At 40.4% G+C, this 24,874-nt stretch overlaps 1 protein-coding gene across 1 annotated transcript; it reads right to left on the reverse strand.

Annotated features, from left to right (window-relative positions):
- Window positions 1-104: 104 nt before the first annotated feature.
- MNS1 (meiosis specific nuclear structural 1) lies at window positions 105-24,859 on the reverse strand. Its single transcript, XM_075273531.1, has 10 exons — window positions 24,646-24,859; window positions 22,724-22,939; window positions 21,788-21,915; window positions 19,617-19,719; window positions 18,055-18,284; window positions 14,500-14,716; window positions 13,794-13,901; window positions 2,188-2,445; window positions 923-1,048; window positions 105-342 (listed from the first exon to the last, which is right to left on the reverse strand). The coding sequence occupies exons 1-10, from the start codon at window positions 24,649-24,651 to the stop codon at window positions 235-237; spliced, it is 1,500 nt and encodes a 499-aa protein (XP_075129632.1). The 5' UTR covers window positions 24,652-24,859; the 3' UTR covers window positions 105-234.
- Between the last annotated feature and the right edge of the window lie 15 nt (window positions 24,860-24,874).

Consider the following 24,874-nt stretch of genomic DNA (forward strand, 5'->3'; position numbering starts at 1 on the left):
GTTACTAGAGGAAATCACTTTAATTATAACTATTTTTTATTTTTTATGTTTAATGAAATATCAACAAAGTTTTGTTAAATGTTGGTGCGTTATCATCCTTAAAATGTATAATGAATAGTATCCATATAAACTGATAACTACTACTATACAAACATACAATAAATATTTCCAGGTAACTTTAGGCTGGAGACGAGATGGATTGCCACCTTGAGGTAAACCAGTGAATGGTATAATTTAGGAATCCCAGCCCTCATCAGAAAATATGTCTGCACTACGTTTCTGAAAAGTTTTCCGAAACTCCTCATCAAACAGGCTGAGGTCATCTTCATTTTTAAATATACCCTAAAATTTGCAAAAAAAAAGGTGAAACAATATTAATATGGAAACATACTATAAAAGAGAGTGATTACAGACTATAAAACCATTATTCTCAGATCAGGTTGACACATTGCCGTACCCTACCATGGAGAAGAATATGTAGGCAGATTGCCTATAGTTCCTAGAGAAGACACACACAAAGAACCAAAAATTTGGGGTGTGGTTATTAAAACACTATCATTATTATTATTGGTTTACCTATTCACAAAAGCAACAAGTGTTTACTAGTATCACTTAATACATATGTATAGTGTTTGTGTTATTAAAACATGAATATATGGGATACTGTACAAACTAAAGTAAATAGTAAGGCTATTAGAAGTGACCCACATAAAAGATTGTGGCCCTGTCCATCTCCGTAGGTCACAGAATTCCAAGCTCATGTCTATAATTTCTGACTTCTAGAAGGGGGTACATTATTCTTTACACCACATCATCTGCAGCAGACATCTACAATGATGTGCAAGATAAGGGTCATTGCGTCCAAATATAAAAAAACAAGAACATAGTAATTGATAAGATATTGTACGGGACAAATACTCACTTTTGGTAGATAGCCCAGTAACTGTGAGGCATGTTGCTTAAGAAGTTTCTGTCTCTCTTCTTCAATGATAGCTCGGCGAAAGGCTTCCCTTTTCTCCTCCTGCTGTCTTTCTTGGAGTTCACGCTCCTGCAAGAAATTTAAAACTGTCAGTAAATGCTGTTTCCATGATCCACATCTCAAACCCTCATCAGGGATTTTTTTTTTTTTTTAATGCAGGCAAGATAAAGGGTTGAGAAATTTACGTGAATAGTCTTCAACTTCATTTAAATGAAATGATTTGTATAGACAAAAATGGAAATGGTTTTTGCTGACTTGGGGTTGGCCACTTTGTTACGACTTTCCAAAGTGCACTGAAACAGCCCTCCAACTCACTAATACAATATTATTAGATCGGCACCAGTGTCTTCATTGTAAAAGTGCCTCCCCCTTGTGTTCATCACTGATAGCACAGCACTATGATCATGTAACTAGACAAGTCCACCAGCATTCTCCACTCTGGACAGTGCAATGCTGTGCATAATGTTATTCAATGGTGGCTGCTAAAAATGTCTAAGGAATGTGATCTGAAATATTTTTTCTGTAACTTATGAGTGAATCCAAGAGGCATTTATTTTCATTATTTCTGAAATGCTGCCAATATATCAGGCCCTTTTTTCATAACCATTTAAGAGAAGAACTTTGGCTTTGCTGCCCACAGTAACCATTCAGCTCTCATTTCTGAAACTGCTCTGATAAAACGAAAGCTGCACTGTAATGCAAAATAGCCAGTTTTCTGTTAGACATTTTTGATAAATCAGATCCAATTTATAGAACAAGGATAAACTGTTTAAGCAATGGGGCAAATTTATCATGATTTTTAGGTCAGTTTCCTGGCATACAAGGCATGAAAAAGTCCTAGTTTTTCATGCAAATCTGCGTTTTGCACAAAAAAATAAAAAAAATTGAGACTTTTTCCCTATTTTACATTGCTCACTCACTCCTTTCCATACAGGTGGTGCGAGAGTGGGGCCACTGGCGCTGTCAGATTTATGAGCATCATGCCAATTTACTATTGGAAATAATGCCTGAAATCTCCACAAGTTATAGGCTGGTGTATATTTCAGTGTAGGCACACGGCCCTGCTGCAGGATGCACCTGATTTTTGTCAAGTCGTGCACCTCACCTCATCCTCTAGGGGTGCAGATATGTACTAAATGCCAGTTGTCAGAAATCCCCCCCCCTATTATTCTAATGTGCAGAACGGAATCAAATACATCATTTCTTACTTTATCAGCAATGAACTGTTTGCGTCGATCCTCCAGTAGTTTCTCAACTGCTCGCTTGTGCTCAAGCTGTTTCATCCGTCTCTTCTGGGCATTCATCTGCTCAATCCTATCATCCTCAGCAAACTTTGCAAGCATGGCCTGTCTGAATGCTTCTTCTTCCTCTTTTGCTGCTTTTTCAACAATTTGTTTAAAAGCCATTTGTTCTTCAAAAGTGCGCTGCAATTCAAGACGCTGGCGAATTTTCTTCTCCATATTTGCCTAAGGAAGTCCAAGAAAATTATATTACTGCTAAAGTGCCTAAACCCAGTATATTTGTATAAACCCAATAACTTTGTATATTAGATATGTTGGCAGCTGGAGCTGAACAGATCTACTGACCTAGTATAAATTTACATGTGATCTATCTACCACAAGAATCAAGTTTAAGAAGACTTTCAGTCTCACAGTATTAACCAATATAAACTCACGGTCCTTTTAGCTCATAACAGGAAACTAAAGTCCAGCTGTCATGTATCCAGAGAAGTTTAATAAAGGATATCTGAACTCTGGATGCAATGCAGCAGATTTTCTGTAAGCTTTGATACATGAGATCAATTATCTTTAAAGTCCATATAATTTACATTTTGTAAGAATGGGCCCATTGTTCCCACGCTCAGAATTGAAAAATGATTAACATGGCTTGACTGGGTTGTATTTTGGGGGTCTGGCAAGGACTAATGCAGAACAGACAATTCATTTTAGTCTGAAAACATAGTACATGCAGTTTGTGATGCAGTTTTCTCAGGCGGGTCAAGCAGGAAGGGGAAGTACAAGTCCTCATATTTCCCATTCCTTTTTAAACTACATCTGGATTTTGACTGAAATATTGCAACAAATTCTAGATGTGTGATTCCAAGCTTAGGGCCACTTTACAACTGAGGTGCCTGTACTGAGTGCTATTTGACAATATAGGAAGACAATCATTCCATTTAAATGTGTCAGTCATCTCAAGTGTGTTTGTATTGTCCTCCATCCCCATTCAGTTTGCAGTAGTGTTGGTAGAAGTGGATGTGCCGCCAAAGATTTTTATGCCCACAAGATGCAATCTCAAGATATTTTTTACACTGAGCCTGGCATATTTACACTGGAAAATAATCTTAAATAAACTTTCACATGAACAATTATTTGGGGATATCATTACCTTGTTTAAAATACCTTTAGGCAAACAGCCTTTAAAGGAACATGACACATAGCTAATGCAGTTCACACCCCTGTTCTGTCATACACCATCAATCCTGCAATCCCTCCCACTTTTTGGAGAGGTCTATCAGCACTATGTACACTACATCATATTTTTTGGGGGGACTGCCCTATGATCCATCCCTTTTGGATGGAGGTGAAGGAGATGGCAGACATCCTCTTTCTGCAGGTTGTCCCCCTGAACCCGCTTACTTGCATACATACCCTTTTTCCTAGGGATCTTGATTTAAAAAAAAAAACAAACAACCGACAAGTTATTTCTCTACTTAAGAAAAAAGAAGATGCGGTTTAATAGAAATGTTATAGAGCAGGAGGAGCTGAACACATTGAATATAATTTGTGAGGAAAGATTCAGTATAGCCTGTAATATAATCATTTATATCTTTGTTCTGTCTATTGCTCAGAAACAATCAGTGAGTTACCTCTGTATAAACAGTCATGCATGGAGGGCTGTGCACTATGTGGACCACCTAGATGATTGTTTCCAAACTTAGAAAAAGCAAATATATAAATATATTTCAGTTTTTTTCCTATTAAACTATGCATCAATTTGCTCATCTCCTCCTGCTCTAGTAGATACTGCCTGCAGATTGTACTGTATTTTCCATGTCACAGGCTCATGGTTGCATCATTCCATAGTGTGCAAAGGAAACAAATGCAATGTGAAATATTCTGCATGGAATGCTTTTGTTTTGTTTTTTTGTAATGTAAAAGACAATAGGATTTAAATCTGAACATAAAAATTGCACTTTTTAATTTATGGTTTCATATGATCATGTAGATCTGAATAATAATCGTTTTCTAAGTAATTTAACTACAGGAAGGATCATACGGGGCTACAGGGATGTACCAGAAGGTAAACAAGATGCTGTCTTGTTACTAGGCATTAGAGCAGCAGCTGAACTATCCTCTTACTGTCAGCATTACCTCCCTCAAGGCAAACATCTCTGAACAATAAATGCTTTAATCCCCTATTAGACTGCACTAATCCCAAAAATCTCAACCTAGTTGTTAACCAGTCAAATTCTCTCGGTGTAACAGACTACTACTACAACCTATTGTTTAAGAAATCAATGCACCAAAATTACATTCAACCAAATAAATTCCAAGAAATCATTTATTCTGAACCTGATTTCCCAAAGTAAACAGCACATGTCAATTATGAGGAGAGGCAGTGAAAATATTCTGACACATCTATGCTGAAACAGTGATTGATGAAATTTCCCTAAATGTAGGTGTTGGGCAGTTCAGCTACGACTATCCCATGGCTTATCATGGGAATATATCCATACTCACAACAGTAACTGTGAGAATGAGGATGCACTCACTTGTAAAAAGTTGCTGTTAGGAGACACTCTGCATTAAAGGGGCACCTTCAACATCAAAGGGTTTTTCTATAACCATAATATTGCTGACCTGCTCTTAGAATAGTTTGTCAATTTCAGAGTGATGGGTGTCTGACACCTTGCAACCCCATCCATGAGCTGTGGCAGGGTGCAACATTCAGGCAAGGGCTGCAGCCTCATCACTGTTTAACATGCAATTGCCAATCACTATATAGTGGTAGTGCTTGGTATTGAAGCTCAATCTCATTCATTTAAATGGCACTGGCTTGTACCATGGCCATGTGATCAGCAAATGTGATGTCACTAGCCTTAGCAGACGAACCTGCGATTGCTCAAGCCCCATGACCTCTTCAAATAGTGTGGGTATTGGGAGTTGGCTGTTGATATGATATTGATGAACTATCATAAAGTTTTATAGCCCCAGAAAAACCCTTTAAGGCTACACTCTGGTGCACTTATCATCATTAGTTAACTCATTAGTACTGGGCAAGTTCACGAATCTTCTCTTATGACCACCAAACATTTTCCCTGGCACGTCATGTGATTGGCAGATGGATATATGGATTCCCATTGTTGCTGGGAGTTACTTTTTCAGTTTAAAGGGATACTATCATACAAACGCTTCTTCGCAGTCTTCTCTGCCCGAGGCCTAGAAGTCTGAAACCTGCACCGGAAGAAGAGGATGAAGAGGACGTTGCTGATGAAGATGGAGGCGGCGCTGGAGAGAGTTCTCTCGCAGCATTGGGGACGCCCGCAGTGCTGTTTGAGCACTGGGGCCCGCCACCAGTGCTGCAAGAGAACTCATTTGCACACCGCCAAAAACGGGATTTTAGGCGAACGGTGGCGCGGAGAAGACAACGAAAAGGTAGGAGTGTGAAGGTAGACCATGTCTATTCTTATTTTTATACATGCGTTATACTGCTTAAGAAATTATATTTTTCTTTGTGCAACGTTTATACATTAAGATGGCGCCTGTATCCAGTACCGCACCCAGATGCTGACGCACATGATCGTCATGTGGTTTACAAGAAAGACAGTATCATTTCCTGGGAACTCGAAAGCTAAGAGATGTTGAAATTTAACAGCCAATGACTGATCGCCAGTGTATTCGGATACAAGACGTATATGCTTACAGCCTGCCTTTTTCTTATCTTTCTTGCATTCCTGTATAAAAACTGTAACTTCCTCAATAAACCTCAGTTCTGTGTGAATAGGCATCACGCTCATTGCATGGACTGAGATTGAAACTGCATCAATGTCAGTGTTTATCTTTGTCAGCGCGCACATGCATGATTGATTTGGAGCAGGTGACTGACCACTGTAAGTGACCCGTATTCTGGCGGGGGTTCTCCCTCAACAAGTGGTGCCGAAACCCGGGATCACGGCCATAGGACCACCGCGGATGACCGACCCGCGCAGGACCCTGGATGCCGGACGACGTCTCACCGACCCGAGGCCTGATCACCCTCATTAGAGTCATGGTAAGTGTATGCATATTCATATGAATATGTGTCATTTGCCTGTGACTGTCGGTGTGTCGTTGTCTGGCTGACAGGTGATCCAGTTGGATCGATTGTCCGGTCTGAGTGATACAGATAGGTGGGTCCTAGAGCCGTAGTCTGAACTTGTTTTTCTTCACTGGTATATATATATATCACCGAGTGTTCAGTCACCTCTGGTGCTGCAGATTCCAGGAAGTGAATTTCTTGCCCTCTTTGATGTAGAGTAGTGCATGTGACCTTTTGGACGATTGCAGCATTTGGTCTGGGCACGGGCTGTCAGTAAAGAGGACGGGTGCTGTAATTTACTTATTTATTGATCCCTAGCATAAGGCTGTCAGCTGGTGGATTGCTTCTGCTTATTCTTTCCTATCTGATATTGCCCAGTGACCGCAACCTTTGGTCAGCGGAGGACCTGTCAGCAAGAGTCTGAGACCGGTAAAGGTGACTTTTGTTGGTGGTTGTGGGGTCACATATCTGCCGTGCGCACGCAGATAAGCAATATTGGGACCGTAAGAATGTTGCGGTTGTTCAGGAGGGAACATGTTCTGCCTGACGGGGCACAGACTGCTGTTGATTTAGTTCGAATCAGGGAGGGCAAGAAATACGTGAAAGAAGCTTTGAGAATGTATAAACTGGCTGAGGTGCCTCCTACGGGCCGATTGCAACCTAGTATGTGGAGAAAAATGTTAGAAGAGTCACGGGGAGTGTTAGAAGATAAAGGTTTGCTGGAAGCCGCCCAAGCTCATTACAGGGTCGCAAGGACTCTAGAACGTGAGGGATATGAAAAGGCTGAAAGGGGCCACACGGTGGCTCAGTGGTTAGCACTGCAGCCTTGCAGCACTGGAGTCCTGGTGTTCAAATCCCACCAAGGGCAAAAAACCATCTGCAAGGAGTTTGTATGTTCTCCCCGTGTTTGCATGGATTTCCATCCCATTTTCCAAAAAGACATACTGATAGGGAAAAAATGTACATTGTGAGCTCTATGTGGGGCTCACAATCTACATTTAAAAAAAAAAAAAAAAAAAAGAAAAGGCTGAACCTTTGTTTCTTTGTTTGGTTATCTGAAACTTAATGATAAAAAGAATATGCCGAGTATAATTGCTTGTGCGCCACTGCCCTAAAATGGCGCCGAGAGTAGTGGAGATGGGTGGATCTGTGACGTCTATAGGCAGCTGAATCCTGATTGGCAAGATGTCTGTGTAGCCTGTGGATCTCCCCGCCCATGCCCCTGTTGTCTCATCTTCCGGACCAACGCCCAGGGATGGCGGAAGTGAGGTTATGGCTGTTCCCAATGGCAGCCATGTTAGTACACCCAGACCAACATCTCCGGCCCCCACCGTCCCTCAGATCACGCCCCCTTTATCCGGTGATTCCAGTGATAGCCACATCCAGTTCCTATCACAAACCCTCAAGCCCGGAAGAGGTCAAACCCCCGGTAGCACCCTTTCCGAGTGTCTATGCCCAGTTCAGCTATAAAAGACCTCACTGTATACCATTATTATGATGTTTAGAGGATTATCCGTTCAAAACTTTGGTTGGGATCTAGTAAAGAAAAGGAAAATTGGGAAGGAAGGAAATTTCCCTTAACGTCAAGTATAGTTTAAGAGATTCTGAACACTTGTGGTAATTACTAGAGTGAGGTTTGCTATGAAAATAAAAAATTGTGCAAAAATATTAATGTGTAATTTTGGTGTCAGTATATTAACTGCTGTTTGAGTTTTATTCCTATTTTATTTCTGTAAAGGGCAATCAAAACATTTCAATTGACTGCCAAGAGCTTCAAGGTCGTTTTATCTCATAGACTGCCAGATGCTGGAGGACGCGCAGAGAAGATGAAACTTGGCTTTGTGCCAGTACCACAGTCCACAGTCTATGTATTATATCCAAAGAAGTGATTTAGTACCAAAAAAAAAAAAAAAAGGGGGTTAACCTGAGTAACGTATAATGACAATGTGTATACAGGGATATCCAAACATATGATGTAATGGTTATTTTTTGAATTATTGTTTGCCTGGTATTGTCTTTCAAACTGTTGTATCCACAAAAGAGCAAAAAGGTGATAGTGAAAAGTTTTGAGTCTCCACAGCGTGGGTATGGGAGGTCACGGAGGGGGAGACGGCCACTCACTCTCTGTCGCCTCGCCAACCTACAAGTTGGGGTTTTACCCCAAGTTAAAATCTTTGTGCAAGAGTTCAAGGCACACAGAGCTTGGATTACTGGTATCATCTATGTATTACAGAGAATATTCTGATTTTTACTTGTTTGTTTATATTTCTATGTGTTTATGTTTTATTTATGGGAATGGGGAATAATGAGATGAAACTTCTTCTTTGTGTCTTATCCCATAGTTATGTGTTGAAACCTATGTTGGAATTTTATATCCCGTTATGCTAATTATTCTAACGTGTCTTCTTCTTGTCTAAAAATTTACCATAAGAGACCAGAATCCTTTTCCTGAGCTGACTCAGATCACGGTTATGAGGGAAGGTAACTCATCTGGTCTGTGCTGTATTTTAATCTTTGTATATTAATCTTTATAATTTGTATCATACAGAAGTGTGCACAATATCATACTAGCTTCCGTTCTCTTTTTATGTAGTCACTGATCCCACATAGAATTGTCTTAGTAAAGCATTTAGTGTTGCCTTCTTTAAAGCCGTACCCAACCCCTTAAGATAGTTAAGATAGTTGGAAAAACATATAGTGCTATAAGAGGGGTACGGTAGAAGGTTTTTCTTGTTAGGACTGTGTTGTTAGCAACATTTTGATCTTAAAAGTAAAATTCTAGGTAAATTCTGATAATCTGGAATTTTGAGACGTCCATCCAACAATCCGGAATATAGTGTGAAATTGTGTTAAACATGTATTTTAGTCAATGAGTGGTCACAATGTGTTAGATTATGTGAATCATGAAATGAATGGTTGAAAAATGTTGATGTAATGAAGAGGTGCCAGAAAGTGGAAAGAAACAGGAGGTTTAAGTATGTTGCCTAAGTTTAGGATGTCAAAGAGATGGAACTTGGAATGTTGAACCATAAAGTGATGAGACAATATGCACATAATAGGATGGGTATCAGATTTTAGGGTGAAGCAAGTGGAAAGATTTCGCAAGAAAATGAACATAGGTTGAGATAAGCTAATTGAAACCAGGATTGTCCCCATTATAGAAAAACTGTTATTGAAACTTAGAAACTCAGTAAGGTGTCCGAATTTGAAAACGTGTGTGTGTATGTTGATAAAAAAAAAAGACGTAGAACAGATTATCTTTGTAATGATGTTTTGGTTGTAGGAAAAAGGAAAGAGAGAGAAAAATTCCTTTGTGTCTAAAAAAAAAAAAAAAAAAAAAAAAAAAGAATTAGAAGTCACTCCCATACCTGTTGTATAGTTGTGTGACCAGGAGATTGATTTGATCCCTCAGTTAATGTTTCTGCTTTCTCTGCTGATATGTATATATATATATATATATATATATATATATATATATATATATATATATATGTTCTGAATATGTGCCTAACCTTATTGTATTGATATCATGAGATTGTACAAATGTGTTTCTGTTTCTTTAAGAGAGATTGCTGAGGTCTGTAGTCCTACACAAGACACAGCTATGAGATACAGGGGGGGGATACCCAGCCGCAGCTATGAGTGGGATAGGCAGCTATGTGAGCTGCAGCATAAGATAAGATAATACTGGCTCTTCTTGTATTGTCTAGCTTTGACCTTGCAGAGACTCCTGTGCCCCGTCAGACATGTATCTCTCTCACAGAACATGAAGTACTTTTGGAAAAAAAAAAAAAAAAAAAAAAAAGGTCCAGTCCACGTACATTAAGATTGTGTTAAAGTTCATTTCTCTGACAAGTCACATTTGCTTGCTGCATTAGAAGGTTTTTGTTTTGGTTTTGTTTTTTTGTTTTTTTTCCAGGGGGGGGAAGACAGCACAGCCATTGTTGTTTGTTTTCCTGCACGCCCCATCCTATTTATTACTGTTGGTAGCTGCACCTACTCTTTCATTAGGGGTGACCATCTTTAGTATCCCAGTTCTTAGCCTCTTTCAGCTCTCACCCCACCTGTCTGCTAGGTCTTCGTGTTTAGAGAGCCAGAAGTTGTCGGGGCCAAGTTTAGCTTGGGAACAGCTGACCAACACCCGCAGGCAGGGCCTAGTCAGCCAGTAGCGCCAGGGAGAGTTTTCCTACCCCATTCCCATAGAGGTGCATGCAGCATTCAGTATATGGTTGTTTGGGCATTGACACAACCGAACCGTGATGTTATCAATACCTTAAAGGGGGGCGGGGGTGAAGAAGCCTAAGATAACTTAAGAAAATTTTGCTGATATGAATCTATTGATAACTTTTTTGATTGAGCTCTATTATAGATGGTCTTATATTTGGGAAAGATGGTGAATCCTGCATCAGATATGCCACAGTCACCGTATATGAGGAAAACCAAGCATAAGGAGACCTATTATGGGACTCCACGGGTCTCAGGTGAACTTGAAGCCATCGCTTGAACATGGTACAATGTCTGAGGGTAGGTGGTTGATATAGTAGAATTATGGTCCGATCTGGAGGGCAAGAACTTTTGTGTGATGGAGACCCTGCAGCTGCTCATAGGTATAGTCAGAAGTCATGGCACACACCAAGGCTGATACGAAAGAAAGTAGAGGTAGCATGTGGGCAGACACTGCCACTAGCCCAGCTGCATAGGCCTAGGGGACATGTTTTACTGGTAAGACCCAAACCTTTTAGCTCTCTTTTCAGGTTTTATGACACTGATGCACCAAAGATGGTCCAGGAGGAAAGGAGACTTGGAAAGAGGATGTACAAGTCCTGGTGTCTGGTGGTAAGAGAGTATGTACTGAGAACATTGTTCCCACTTATGGCATAAGCAGCTTCTTACTAAGTGTACTGTTTAGAAGTAGCCATGTGTGACCTGGTGAGCGGAGGATGGGCAGCTGCAGGATTTAGCATCACTATAGTCAGATATATATGTGAGCCCGCATGGCATGTGCTAGGCCGGAGAGCCAGGCCTGAAGCCCTTGTACCTGTTCCAGAGATTGCAGGTTGAGTATATACAGTGAGACGGTATGAGTACGTGCTTGTGTGTTGTTGTCTCCCTTCAGGATGGCTTGGGGCATATCTGGTGAGGAAAAACCATCACAAACAGTCCGTGTACAAAGTCCACTAGTTCTGGGGCAGACGTGTCTACGCGTGTCATTATTGGTTACCTGAATCTATTGTCCATAAGTATGCAGTGTGTTGCACACTAAGTTGAAAAGAGGAAAATTGATATTTAGCCCTGTCTTTGGATTGTATTCTTTTATAAATGTTCCAGATGTAATATGGTGTGCTGACTGACTATGTGACGAATCATCAAAGACATATGATTAATGTATATTCTCGAGTTTTCCCCCTTTTCCCTCCAGATTCTAAGTCAGTGGAAGAAACCTATAAACTAAAACCCAAAGATTGGATGTTGATAAAGAGATGTATGAGATTCAATGGTCACTTCCGGTTCCTGTTGATCGCCAGTACAGCTGTGAGAGTATAAGGAAAATCTTAAACCTTTGCCCACTTGATGATGTTCTTGAAAATAAATGGGACAATAAACTGTTAGAGGATATGGACCTTGAGAAGAGAAAATTTGAAGACTGTTGGATCTATCTGAACTTAGATTCCTGTTATGTTTCTATAGTTATTATATTCATATTGTTTATAGGTCTGACAATAGTCAATGTATATGCTTTTTATAAGATCTGAAGGGTATTTCCTTACAGTCTGGTAGTGAGAGATAGGGACAGACATCCCACCCTGCATTCCCTTTGTCTGGAGCTGTTTCAAGGGGGGACTATTAAGGTCATGTGTATATACATGCTGGTAACTATACCTGTTTTACTGCCAATGAAACATCTGGAGTCAAACTAGGCATATTTGGCTCTGACTTCTGCATGAAAAACTCAACCACACCCTCCTCCTCTCTCCAAAACCGACTAGCTATAGATATGATCACAGCAGAAAGAGGTGGAGTCTGCTCCATGATTGGTGAAGAATGTTGTACTCACATTCCAGATAACACTGTGTAGGAATTTCAGGGAAAGAAAAATATAATTTAGGGGGGAATGTGAAGGTAGACCATGTCTATTCTTATTTTTATACATGCGTTATACTGCTTAAGAAATTATATTTTTCTTTGTGCAACGTTTATACATTAAGATGGCGCCTGTATCCAGTACCGCACCCAGATGCTGACGCACATGATCGTCATGTGGTTTACAAGAAAGACAGTATCATTTCCTGGGAACTCGAAAGCTAAGAGATGTTGAAATTTAACAGCCAATGACTGATCGCCAGTGTATTCGGATACAAGACGTATATGCTTACAGCCTGCCTTTTTCTTATCTTTCTTGCATTCCTGTATAAAAACTGTAACTTCCTCAATAAACCTCAGTTCTGTGTGAATAGGCATCACGCTCATTGCATGGACTGAGATTGAAACTGCATCAATGTCAGTGTTTATCTTTGTCAGCGCGCACATGCATGATTGATTTGGAGCAGGTGACTGACCACTGTAAGTGACCCGTATTCTGGCGGGGGTTCTCCCTCAACAGGAGAAGAATAGCCCTTCTTAAGGCTATTCCGACGTGTTACGAAGAAAAAAAGTGTTTGTATGATAGGATCCCTTTAATATTACAAGACCAGATACCTGCTGGAGGTGTGGTGTCTGGCTAACTTATCCCTTATTTTGGTCCTGCTCCCTGGTGCAACCCTATTGGTGACTGATCCAGAATCTGATAGACCCTGTTTTAGTGATCACCTCCCCCTATTCCCAAGACATATCTTCTCAATTTGCAGTTGAAGCGCACTTTGAAAACATAACCTGAAGTTGCTTTTATACATCCTTACCTCAGCTAGGTGTCTCATTGCGAAACAATGGAGACAACCTCCCCAACTTGGGAAGAACTGTAAACTAGTATTAGAGAGTTTAGGACTTTAGATTATCTGCCCTTCTTAATAAAGAGGAAGAGAGATTTCAGACTATGTGAAGACCTTGGAATGTGTTCTGGGTACTTCATGAATTGAGGTTCATGAAGGTTACTTCTGTTGTCTCCCTGCTTGGATGAGGAGACACCCAGTAATTCACTGAACTCCTTTACTCTCACCCTCACGGTTCTTGACTTGTGTAATGTCCCTGTCTTAATATGGTTTACACGTTGGCTATGGTATCTTTTGTTCCTCACTAAATGCATTACTGCCAATTATCTGTATTTTTCTGCTCTTAAGTTATACAACCATTTTATGCCAGTGCATGTGTAATTTGTATGTACAAATTTGTATATGTTCAAAACTTCAACAAAAATTACAATAAAAAAAACAAATAATGGGCTAAATGGGTAACACTCAACACTCATGTGAAAATGAACAATGTAACCTGTTACTGGAAAAGCCCAGATGGTAATTTTGAACATTATATTAGTATAATAGAATAATGAAATAGAAAAATTACACTTTTTGTCACTTACAATTTCCCGTTGCCTGGCCTCCTCTGCTTGTTCTTCCAGGTACAGCTCTTCACGCATCTGCTCAAGCTCTTCTCTCTGTTGCTGCTCTCTTTGGATATGTTCTGCAAGCTAAAACCAAAATAAATTATTGGTTACTTCTATAGAAAACAATTGTAACCTACAATAATTTATCTCTTCCTCTAAAGCTTTTCTAATAATGCTTTGAACCAATATTATACTTTTGAAAGTATAATAGGGAATTCAAATATATGTTTTAAAGAGGTCGTCTCATCAAAGACAAGCACTCTCAGAATGCTGACCCCTGTAGGATCAGCAAAATCTGGCTTAAAGGGTAGGAGTGCTATAGTGGTCTACAATGAAAGCTGCACCTTGCTGTCTGAGGGACCCAAAAGGTCTTCTGTCACACAAAGGCTACCAATATTATAAATGGCACATGGTAGGTGGCCAAGGAGCTTTAAAGATGGAGGGACTCAGTGCATATTATAAAATACGGTACACTATTTAATAGGTTTAATCATTTAGCATCCCCTAATATAGCTTTATAAGTCTATAGTTTTTGAAAGATGATATAAAAGAGGAATGATTCAAAGATTTTACAAAATATACACTAAACTTCCCTCCATTTTTTCACTTTTTGTATTTGTACAGCAATGTTGGGGATTAAGGATGAGTTTGCCTGTTTTCAGACTGTCACAGTGATCAGTACCATTTCCTGAAGAGCTTTTTTCTTCTCCTCTCGCTCTCTAACTTGTGTCATGCGGTCCTCCTCTCTCCTCTGCTGCATATTAGCAAAAGCCAGGATCCTTCTGTTCTCTTCCTCCATCTTTGCCTTCTCCATTTTTCTCCAGGTGTCCTGCTGCTCTTTGAATTCCTCTATATATCTCCTTGTGGCATTCATTTTTTCTAGTTTCAATTGTCTTTCACTATAAAATGAATATATGCGCAAAAAGTAACTAAGCTTTTATAAATGGGAAAAAAAATTACATTGTAGTTTAAGTCCGTTGCCAACTGCAACTTTGTTAAAATACTATAATTCTGGAGTGTAAGATACATTTTTAGCAAGGAAAAATCTAGCAATTGCTAGATTCCCGTAACTGCTTCCATAATGATCAGGAGCACTGATAGAGCGCTTGACCAGATCCCTGAGAGAGCAGTACATATCTCTCTCTCTCCCTGCTCGACAGCGATCTTTGAGATTAGTATAGGGCAGGAGTGGATGGAGAGGAGTCATAGCCCTACTCACCATGTAGGTCTTTGTAAATCACAAGAAACAACAACAGTAAAGCCAGATGAAAGATGTGAACAGTCTTTGACAACATAATGAGCATATTCCTGATCACATGATGAAAGGGTCCTTTTTATATGTATCATGTCCATAGTACAGAGCTGTGTGAAAATAAGGTGTGTACTAAAGAGCTATGTGCACATAAAATCAGAAAAAAAATAAAAACTTAAAAATCATTAAAAAATAAAAATGGCAGTTTTGTAAGGACAAGGACACATGAAGTTTAAAAGGAATCTACTATTAGCTGCTAACCCCCGCAACTACCATTGAATTCTTTTGACTACCAAGGAAGTTTTAATAAATATTAGGGTTTTTTTGTCTGAATCTGGGGTGCATATTATAGTAAGATGCATGTTATAATCTAAAAAAATACAGCACAATATAAGAATTAGAGACAGAGTAGGTTTACTAGGCACTTAAATGGGTTGTCAAGGATTTATTTATGGCCTAGCCTTATTTAATCAGCTATTCACTAGGGGTGTGTTCATTCCCTATATTATAAAGTACACAGTATGGCAACATTACTAAAGCTCAGCTCCCACTGACATAAATAGCGTCTGGCCATTGTAAAGAACACAAAGCCATCTGCTTTAGGATATTTTGGATGTACCCCTGAACAACTGATTTGTGCAGTGGGCGGCTGTTGGCCCCTCACCGATGAGATATTTATTGCCTATCATAAAGATAGGTAAAAAAAAAAATCCCGGACAATCCCTTTAAATCAAGATCACCTGAAGTAAAGTAACTAGAGTCTGAATTTAACAATTATAAAGTTCCTTAAATAATTTATGCACTTTTATCTATCCCTTTTTGTTAGAAGGGTCCTGTGACAATAAGCTGATCTCAAAATGTACTATTGCAGGGCCCCACAGCTCGTCTGTATTCCACGTAAAACCCAGCACAGATTGTTTCAATCCCCTGTTCTGCCATCATGGGGAAAAAAAAATCAAAGTATTATATGTGTATGCCAAATTATGCCATGTGTCCCCATATACAATATATGTTTAATGTGACAAGGACTTTACATTGCTGTTAATGCACAGATTAGCCCACTATGTAAATACCTTGCCAATAAGGGCAGCTCTGCTGAAGTGTTGAATGTGGCTCCAGAATATGTTGACAGTGAGATGTGGCGTTATTGTACTAATTGTGTATATTGCTGCCATCTGCTGGTGTTTATGAATATTTCCTATGCACAGTAAAGCAGTGTTGGTACTGCTAACATCTAACCATCCTGATGATAGTTCTTAATATAAGCAATCACGGTATAGCTTATTTTTTAAAACTACAGGATGGGTATAGTTGTTGGATATAGTTGTAGTCCACATTCTCCCTCAGTCAGTGTACATTGTTTGATCATCACTTATTGTGAAGGAAGTCACACAGGTTTTTATGGCAGACTTAAGTTTAAATACTAAAGGTATTTTTAAGGCAAATTGTCGGCTTAAACACCCAAAATCGGCCATTTTAGTCAACAAAGATCTAATGTGTAAGGGCAGCTTTACTCATAGGACAGCTATCATTTGGCTGATAGTTACAATGTCAATTCCCTGAGGCTGGGTTCACACCAGCGTCGGCTCTCTGTACAGGAAATCCGTTCCCCTCTCCGCTTGGAAACTAAAAGCAGAGGCTTTCTCTCCACATTTTTTTCCCTTTCCGGGCAGAAACTGAGCAGAAACCATGTGAACCCCTTTATAGTCTATGAGGTCCATGGGTTTCCGAGGGTAACTGCTTCTTTTAAGCGGATTAGCTTTCCGTTCAGGTGATCCCCGAGCAGACCCCCCAAATGGAAACCCAAATGCAGATGTGAACATAGCCTCACTGGCATACAAGTTTGAAGTAGCATGAACAAGCAGCTACCGGATACTGATAGTGCTACATTTCTCTGATAGAAACAAAAGAACAACTCCATACTGATAAGTTTTTATCAATGGCAGCTTTAGACCAAGGGTTAGTCAGGCTTCCAAGACAAAACACAGTGTGCAGATCTCTTCAAAATGATCTAATATATACAGCTATTTTTAGTAATAGTAATACCTTCATTTCTGCACCTTTTAAGGGGTTTTCCGGACAAAAAAAATATTTTTAAAAAAGGTCTATTAGTACTATCAATAGGTTAAATAGTGCACCCAAATACTTTTAGCAGTGTTTTGAGTGATTCCTGGCTTTCTCTGGGAGCTCCTGGTGTCCTCTGCATTTGTTTATAGGGGTAGCTTCCTGCTGTCTTGGCCTACAACTACCATGCATTGCACTTCACTCAGATCCCCCCTCTCACTTCCTTCCCCTACAACCTTCTCCCCCCCATGTTTCCCTAGCTAGCCTGCAGACTATTGGCCCTACTTACCTAGCAAGCTAACTCAGTCCCTCAACCCCCTCCCTACCCCATCATACTTACCTTGTCCTGAAGATCACTTTGAGGTACCGCTGTCCCCATTTCTGCCCGCAACTGTGATCCGTAACTGGCGCCTGTGCAATAGAACGCCAGCAGAAGCCACGCATGCACAATACAATTGTGCTTCTTTTTTCTTCTGCTGGCGTTCTATTGCGCAGGCTCCTTGTGAAGAAAGCGACACCAAGCAGAAGAAGAGGAAGCGAGCATTGGTGAGTATAAGGGGACGGCGGGAGCTGGGCAGAGTGGAGTACTGGTGGCCTCCTGTCTCTTGAAACAGCTAAACGGAACGTCACCAGGAAGTCAGAAAATGTGCCTGGGTCGGACACATGACCACCTCTGGCATATGGATAAATATACTTTTTTTTTTTTTTAAAGGGAGAAAATTAGAAGTTAGGCGGGGGGAGGGGACTTAGCTTAGTGGTAATGTTTTAATTTATCCTGGACAACTGCTTTAACCAAGTTACCTCGGCAGTAATAAGTTGTCGAGTGATTATAAAAGAGCATCTACATATTGTTCAAGATATCACTGCTCCAACTGTTTATCTATACAGCTGTTATTGAGAGAGAATATAAAGAAAACTTACGTTTGATCTTCTTCATAAATTTTCCTTACAATTTCATCAACCAGGATCTTCTCTCTTAGGAATTCCTGGTAAGCTTCCTGCCTCTTCTTCTCTTTGTCTTCTAGCTGTACTTCTAGCTCTCTCTGGTAGCGCAGCTGTTCGTGATAACGTCTTGTCTCCTTAGCCAACTCTTCTTTTGAAGCTCTTTCATGCTCTTCCTTCATTTTGCGAGCTATTTCAGATTCTTGTTTCTGAAAAAAATAAAAAAGGTGACAGAAAAAGTCACAGAAAGGAAAAAAAAAAATAATGAATGACAACATAAAGAATCCCAACACATAAGCAGTTTGTAACCTTCCCATCCAAAGCTCTGAGTGCTTAGCGCAACATCATCAACATTTTCCAACAAATAGAGACTGAAGTGCAAGTTATGGTACCCATTGTATACACCAGGTTGTACACTTGCACATGCAGAGAAAATCTAAAAATAAATTAAAGGGAGTGTGTCTCCAGTAAATAACGTATTGTTTGAGACAAGCAGAACTTCTCTCCACTGATATCAGTACAAAATCGGAGGAAACCGGGCAAACCCTATTCCGCAGGTAGTTGCTCCCCCCCCCCCCCATTAAAGTATTTTATTGAATTTTCAAGATTAAACAACACAAATCATAACAGACCATGAATACAAACAATACAGACCAGAGCCTACCAAAAGAGATCCCATGGCTAGGTAACTGCTTTTTAGGCGGATAGGGAATCCGTTTTTCTAATTCCCAAGCAGACCCGAAGAACAGAATCCTGAACGCTAGTGTGAACCTAGCATAAGCATAAAACACTCTGTGACTTCATGGTATCTAGACACAATAGTCTGGAGCAGACCCTTTTCACTTTTATGGGAGAGTTTTCTAAGCATGCTCTATGACCTGTGAGTATGTCATCGTGTACATAGAGGAATGTATGACCACTGAAATTCTCTATTGTGAGTAATGGATTATTTGTCTTATCTACATCGACATGATTTTTTTTTTATCATTGATGTGTTGATAGGTGAGGTGGTTGCTGCAAAGAAATTTTACTAAAATTAAGCAGACAGATAACTTTTTTAGTAGTTGTTACCAGAAATGCACTTTTCTGAAATTTACTCATGAAAAGAGCGGCTTTACAAGAAGTCAGTCCTGTATTCATGAATGACAAACATCTGAATGTGCTTTTAGCACACACAAAGAACTCAAAGCACAAGGAGAGTAGTGAAGTCAGTGGCTGCTATACAGACACTCATTCCTAACACCCACTAAGGTCAATTTGCATGTTAAGCTAATTTACCTCTTATTATATTTTTTGCATGTGGGAGGAAAACCACATAAACATGGGGAGAAATTACAAACCTCATGCTGATGTTGCCCTTGGTAGGATTACAATTCTGGATCCCTATACACATTACACATTCTGGATCACACTATGGTACTCTTCGTACATTCCTCCCAAAGTGTCAGATTTCCCAGGATAAATTCCCATAAAAACAGTAGTGCCTAAAGTCACATTTCTATGCACCTGTGTATACAACTAGAATCAATAAAGCAGCTTACCATTTTCTCATAATTAATAAGGTCTTTTTCCGCAATCTGTGCAGCCCTCTCCCTTGTTAGATAAGCAGACTTCAGTTTTTGCTCCAATTCTCTGAGCTCAAGGCTGTGAGAAAGAAGGAATCAAAGAAATTAAGACAATACCAATACATTAAAAAAATACTAGGGTTAACCTGGAAACCATTTTTTACCTGTGATAGACAAAATACTTGTACTTAAAAGTTTATACCCTCCTTACCTAATTTTTCATCTGTACTCCTCTAATTAAACATTCTAAATCTAGGTTCACATCTGCGATGGAGAGTCCGTATAATCAGTGGAGAGGCTATGCCGGCATATACCAAGTAGGTTGAGATTGTGAAACTCTGGCTGGCACCCATGCATCCCAATGTGCTTTTGTGGGTTGGCTCACCCCCCCCCCCCCCACCTGCTTGGCCCCATCCGTTTCACTATGTCTATTTGGTCTATTTGCCTGTAATGTTAGGTTCTCTCTGATGTCCCCACGCTCCTCGATGGTGTCTATATTGTATAATCCCCTCCTCCCAGATAGTCTGATATGGTCAAGGTGTGATCCGAGGCGGGCCTCTACTGGATAGCTGATATGGTTGACCCTGCGACATTGGAGCTCAGGCTCTTTGACTATCTTATGGCCAATTTAAATCTCCTGACTGCTGAATGGCTCCACTACTTCCAGGTAGCCCACTTTGTTTACTCTCTCCATTGGTCCTCTAAGGTATCACTTCCCATGGCCTTTGAGAAAATGTGCCATGCAGGCACGTCCACCAGGAGCCTCAGCTCCTCCATCTACCAGCTTCTTGACTCCTAGGCGACTGGCTCTCCTGTCAGACACCGCTATATGTCTAGTTGGAAGGAGGTGGTGGGTAAAACTATTTCCCTGGGACAGTGGCGGATAGTGTGGTCTTGGATTCAGAAGTCCTCTCAGTGTGTGACCTTTAGGGAGGCTCAGTATAAACAGTTGATGTACTGATATCACACCCCCGCCCTTCTTCATGCCTTGAACCCGGTAGTTTCCTCGGGGTGCTGGCGCTGTGCAACTGCAAAGGGTACTCTGTACCATATTTTCTGGACATGTCCTCTAATCCTGAGCTTCTGTAGGAAGATCAGGAGTCTGACGGATGCTCTTTTTTTTGCAAGGGGTCCCTCTTGATCCCTTTGTCTATTTCTTGAACCTCCCTCCTAGACACCTCGTAAGCAAGGCTCCAGGCTCTTTCTCTACCTATGTACTGCGGCAAAGACATTTATTGCTAAAAATTGGAAGTGTGTGAACCCTCCCCTCTGGCCTTGAGCTCCTGGCTTGAATGGAGGATGTAAGGAGCCTTCCATTCCATCTGGACCCCCTGGGACATGCACTGTATTCTACAGGGTCTCTAATCCTTGATTTCCCTCCTTCTCTCTCCTCGCTTCCTCCCTTTTTTTTTTTTTTACCTTGTCCTTCGTGGTTGTTTTCTCCTCCTGTCCTTTTGGTCAAATTGTTAAGTGTATAAATTTGACTCTTGTTTACTTAGGGGCCAGCCTCCCCCTCCCCTTTTGTCTCTCTCTTGTTTATTATATACTTTATTCTGAAAAAACTCTTCAATAAAAATTACAGTTGGATTATAGCATATGGGGTCTGCGGATAACCGCTTTTTTAGCGGACAGGCTCTCTGTCTTTTGGGTCCCCATGTGGACCAGGACAACAGGGAGATGAATGCTAGTGTGAACCCAGTATCAGCTGTTTTTGGGGTTTTTTCTATAGAAATAGTTTAGACATCTTAGTTATGTTGTTTTGGACCAGTCTGTAAATTCAAGTACTTGTTCTGCATACTAGAAGACATAAAAAGTGTTTCAAATCTAAATGAAGTAAACTAAAGAGTGTGTTATATATTATACATTGATTATAAATTATTATAGCAGTATAGTATAGTATAGTAAATATAGTATGAGTATTCACAGCCCTCCAATATGAGACAAGTCTAGTAATGCATTAACAGGAGAGGTTTACTTCCAACAAGTGATGAACAACATGGTCAATATTTAAATTCATTTGTCAATAGTGTTTATAAGGAGATATTGGCCAATGTATTAACAATATCTGTACTTGTCATATAACTTGTATTTGTAAGCTACAAATTCACTGGCATATAATACGCTATAAGACAAATGAACGGCTTTACCTGCTCTCTCTTATTTGCTGCCTCATCTTCTCATCTCTAAGTTGTTCATGCTTGATTCTTGCCAGCTCCTGCGCCATCCTCTCTTCTTGTGCCAGCTGTAACTCTTTAAGACGTCTGGTTTCCTCGGCCTATATTTAAATGAAGGAATCTTCTAAAGTTATTTTAAGCTATGTCATTTCTTTTTCTCTGGCTTTAGTATGTAAAAAAAAAAACTGATGGATGAGAGACATTAAATAACAGTAGTGTGTACCTTCCCTAATTCTATAGGTACAGTGTATGCTTTAGGCCTCATGTACATGACCAAGTCCCATCCCTGAAAAATGGTCCATGTGCAGGCCATGTGTCCTAGACTGAGCTGTCGTGTGCATAGTAAGGCTAGATTCACATCTGCATCTGCTTTCCACCTGGGGATTCCGTTCCCCATTCCCCTTCAAAAAGCAGTGCCTTTCTCTCTGCATTTTTCGCCCTTTTCGGGCAGAAATCCAGTGAAACCCACTATAGTCTATGGGGTCCACGGGTTTTCAAGGGCAACTGCTTTTTTTAAGCAAATTAGTTTTCCGTTAGGGGGGTCCCCAAGCGGACCCCCGAATGGAGACCCGAACGCAGTTGTGAACCTGGCTTAATGCATATAAAGCTGTTGGTGCATTACTGTAGTGATTAGCCCATTTGGGATCTCACTGCATTATAACCAACTACAATGCAACGAGTTCTATGCACAAGGCTAAGATCAGTCCAGGACTCATGGCTCACACACAGACCGTTTTCCATACACAGGACTTGGTCGTGTGCACAAGGCCTTGTGTTATGTCAAGTTTCTGAGTCCTTTTTCAAAACAAAGTCATATAACTAGGATTGCTGATAAAAGTTAAACAAGTGATAAAGCAATGACTCTCTCCAGAGTCCTCATGACAGCAATAAACTCAGCTCATCCCTTACCTGCTGGAGAGTTTCCTCTATCCTTCTCTCCTGTTCTTCATCCTGCAGTCTCCTCAGAAAGCGCTTCTTTTCCACTCGCTCTTCGCTCTTTAGGAAAGCATCCATCTGTTGTTCTTGGTTCAGTTTCTTAATTTGGTCCTCCCGAATAAATTCTTGTCGCCTAGCTTCCGCTATCATCTTCTCCCTCTGACTATAGGTCACACCTCGTTTTGAAATCTAATAAGAGAAACATGTGGAGGAGCTTTAACAATTATGTAGTTACATGCATAAATTAAAAGCTGAGAAAATGACGTTAGATTCTTTAAAATACTGTACACCGATAATATAGTTCACACATTTTCCTTTGTTTTCTTTTACAACCGCTCTTTCCATTTTTTACGAAACTTAACAAAATTGTTAAGAAAGGAGTGAAAAATTAAAACAAAGCAAAAGAAAACACGTCAGGCACATTTTGTTATTTTATTCTCCCCCAAAGTGTTATTAAAATACATAATGACAATTTTTTTCTAGCATATGCTCAAATATAATAATCAGAACAGTCAATGGAAATAACATCAAAGCCAATAAGTATCACCATGCACAATTTTAATGTACAGTCTTATACACACGTGATATGATCATAACATTTTGCCACATACCAACCATATGCTGGGAATACCACTAGAAATTCTGAAATTGTGCTGGGTAACTACATACAAGATAGCACTGACCTGTGTCTGACCACAAACTGCAAAAGTCAAAGATTTCTGCCAAGGGAACATGCATTCGTATACTATTACCCCTTAAAGAGGACCTTTCAGGTTCTGTACACCGCTAGAAAGCCGACAGTGCACTGGATTCAGCGCACTATCGGCTTTCCCATTATGTGCCCCCGGTGAAGAGCTATCGGTGCCATTACCGTAGCTCTTCACCGTCAGAAGGGCATTTCTGACAGTCTGTGAGGAACACCCCTTCTGACAGTAGAGTCCATAGCACTGTACTGTTAGAGGGGGCCTTCCTTTATCAGCAAAGTGCAATTAGCTGAATAGATTGTCCTGCTGGTACTGAGTAAGTGACGTCACTTGTCCTATCTCCCAGGTACGTGGTTATAGCAACGCAGTGTAAACAATGGAAGGAATAAGTTCACATACCAGGCAAACAAAGCAGAATTTCTAAAGCAATATATTTAGAAAAGGGCTTCAATTTACATAAGTTACCAGTATAGATAGGATCCTTGAGATGGGACAACCCCTTTAAAGGAACCAGTCAGATCTATTGAGGACACTAAACCACCCATTGGTCTTTATCAATTGGAGGTTTAGTGCCCAAATAACCTTTCTGATCCTGTCCTTATTACAATTGTACTCCTGGCACTTGCACATTGACTTACTAAAGCTGTGGGAGTACACCTCAGCTTCAGTGCGCATGCGCTAAACTACAGGTACATATACAGTGATGGTGCACTCCCTTGATTTCAGTGAGTCACTGCGTAGGCACCAAAGGTCATCAGACTCATCTCTGGGTAATAAAGCTGTCTTTTGGTAGCTGCCACTGGCAGCACTATGATAAGACGACTGGTTCATGTGGACCTATGGGTAGTTTAGTATCCCAAATAAACCTGACAGGTTCCCTTTAAGGACCGAAATAAAACCAGATGGAGTTTCATCTATAAACAGCGCCACAAAGGTTTTCAGGTTGTGCGTTGTATTACACCTCATACCCATTCACTTCGGTGGAGAGGTGTGTTGCAGCTATGCTGCTAATAGTGAACCTCCCCTTTAAGAGCCTGTGTGTTACATATCTGACTATTGTATCCGATGGCAGGATTATTGCTGTCCATATATTGATATACTGTAAACCCAGGTAGTATGTATCGTGTACCTGCCCCACAGGAGGGTACACTGACTCCCCCATGTCTCTGTCACACCATTCTCCTTTCTTACCATCATTGTTGCTCCAGCTAAGCCCCGCGCCTCTCCAAGATCCGCCACTTCTTCCTCCTGTTTGCCCAGGTTACCCAGGTAACCGACTCTCCGAGGATGTTCCCGCCTCTCCACGCCCCCTTTGTTCCATGTAACCTACTTCCACTTGTTCGTTTTTCCCGAAAACTGACGCGATAAACCGAATTATAGGCGCCAGGTCTTACGTTACCCAACAATAAAGCGCAAAATC

Source organism: Leptodactylus fuscus, chromosome 5 (assembly GCF_031893055.1).
Source record: "Leptodactylus fuscus isolate aLepFus1 chromosome 5, aLepFus1.hap2, whole genome shotgun sequence".
In the NCBI taxonomy this organism is placed as follows: domain Eukaryota; kingdom Metazoa; phylum Chordata; class Amphibia; order Anura; family Leptodactylidae; genus Leptodactylus; species Leptodactylus fuscus.

Excerpts from the sequence above, each read along its gene's own strand:
- MNS1 (XM_075273531.1), bottom strand. Across the intron at positions 21,916-22,723 it reads TAGAGGAAACTCTCCAGCAG|GCCGAGGAAACCAGACGTCT; the intron begins GTAAGGGATGAG and ends ATTTAAATATAG. Across the intron at positions 14,717-18,054 it reads ATTTATGAAGAAGATCAAAC|TGAAAGACAATTGAAACTAG; the intron begins GTAAGTTTTCTT and ends TTCATTTTATAG.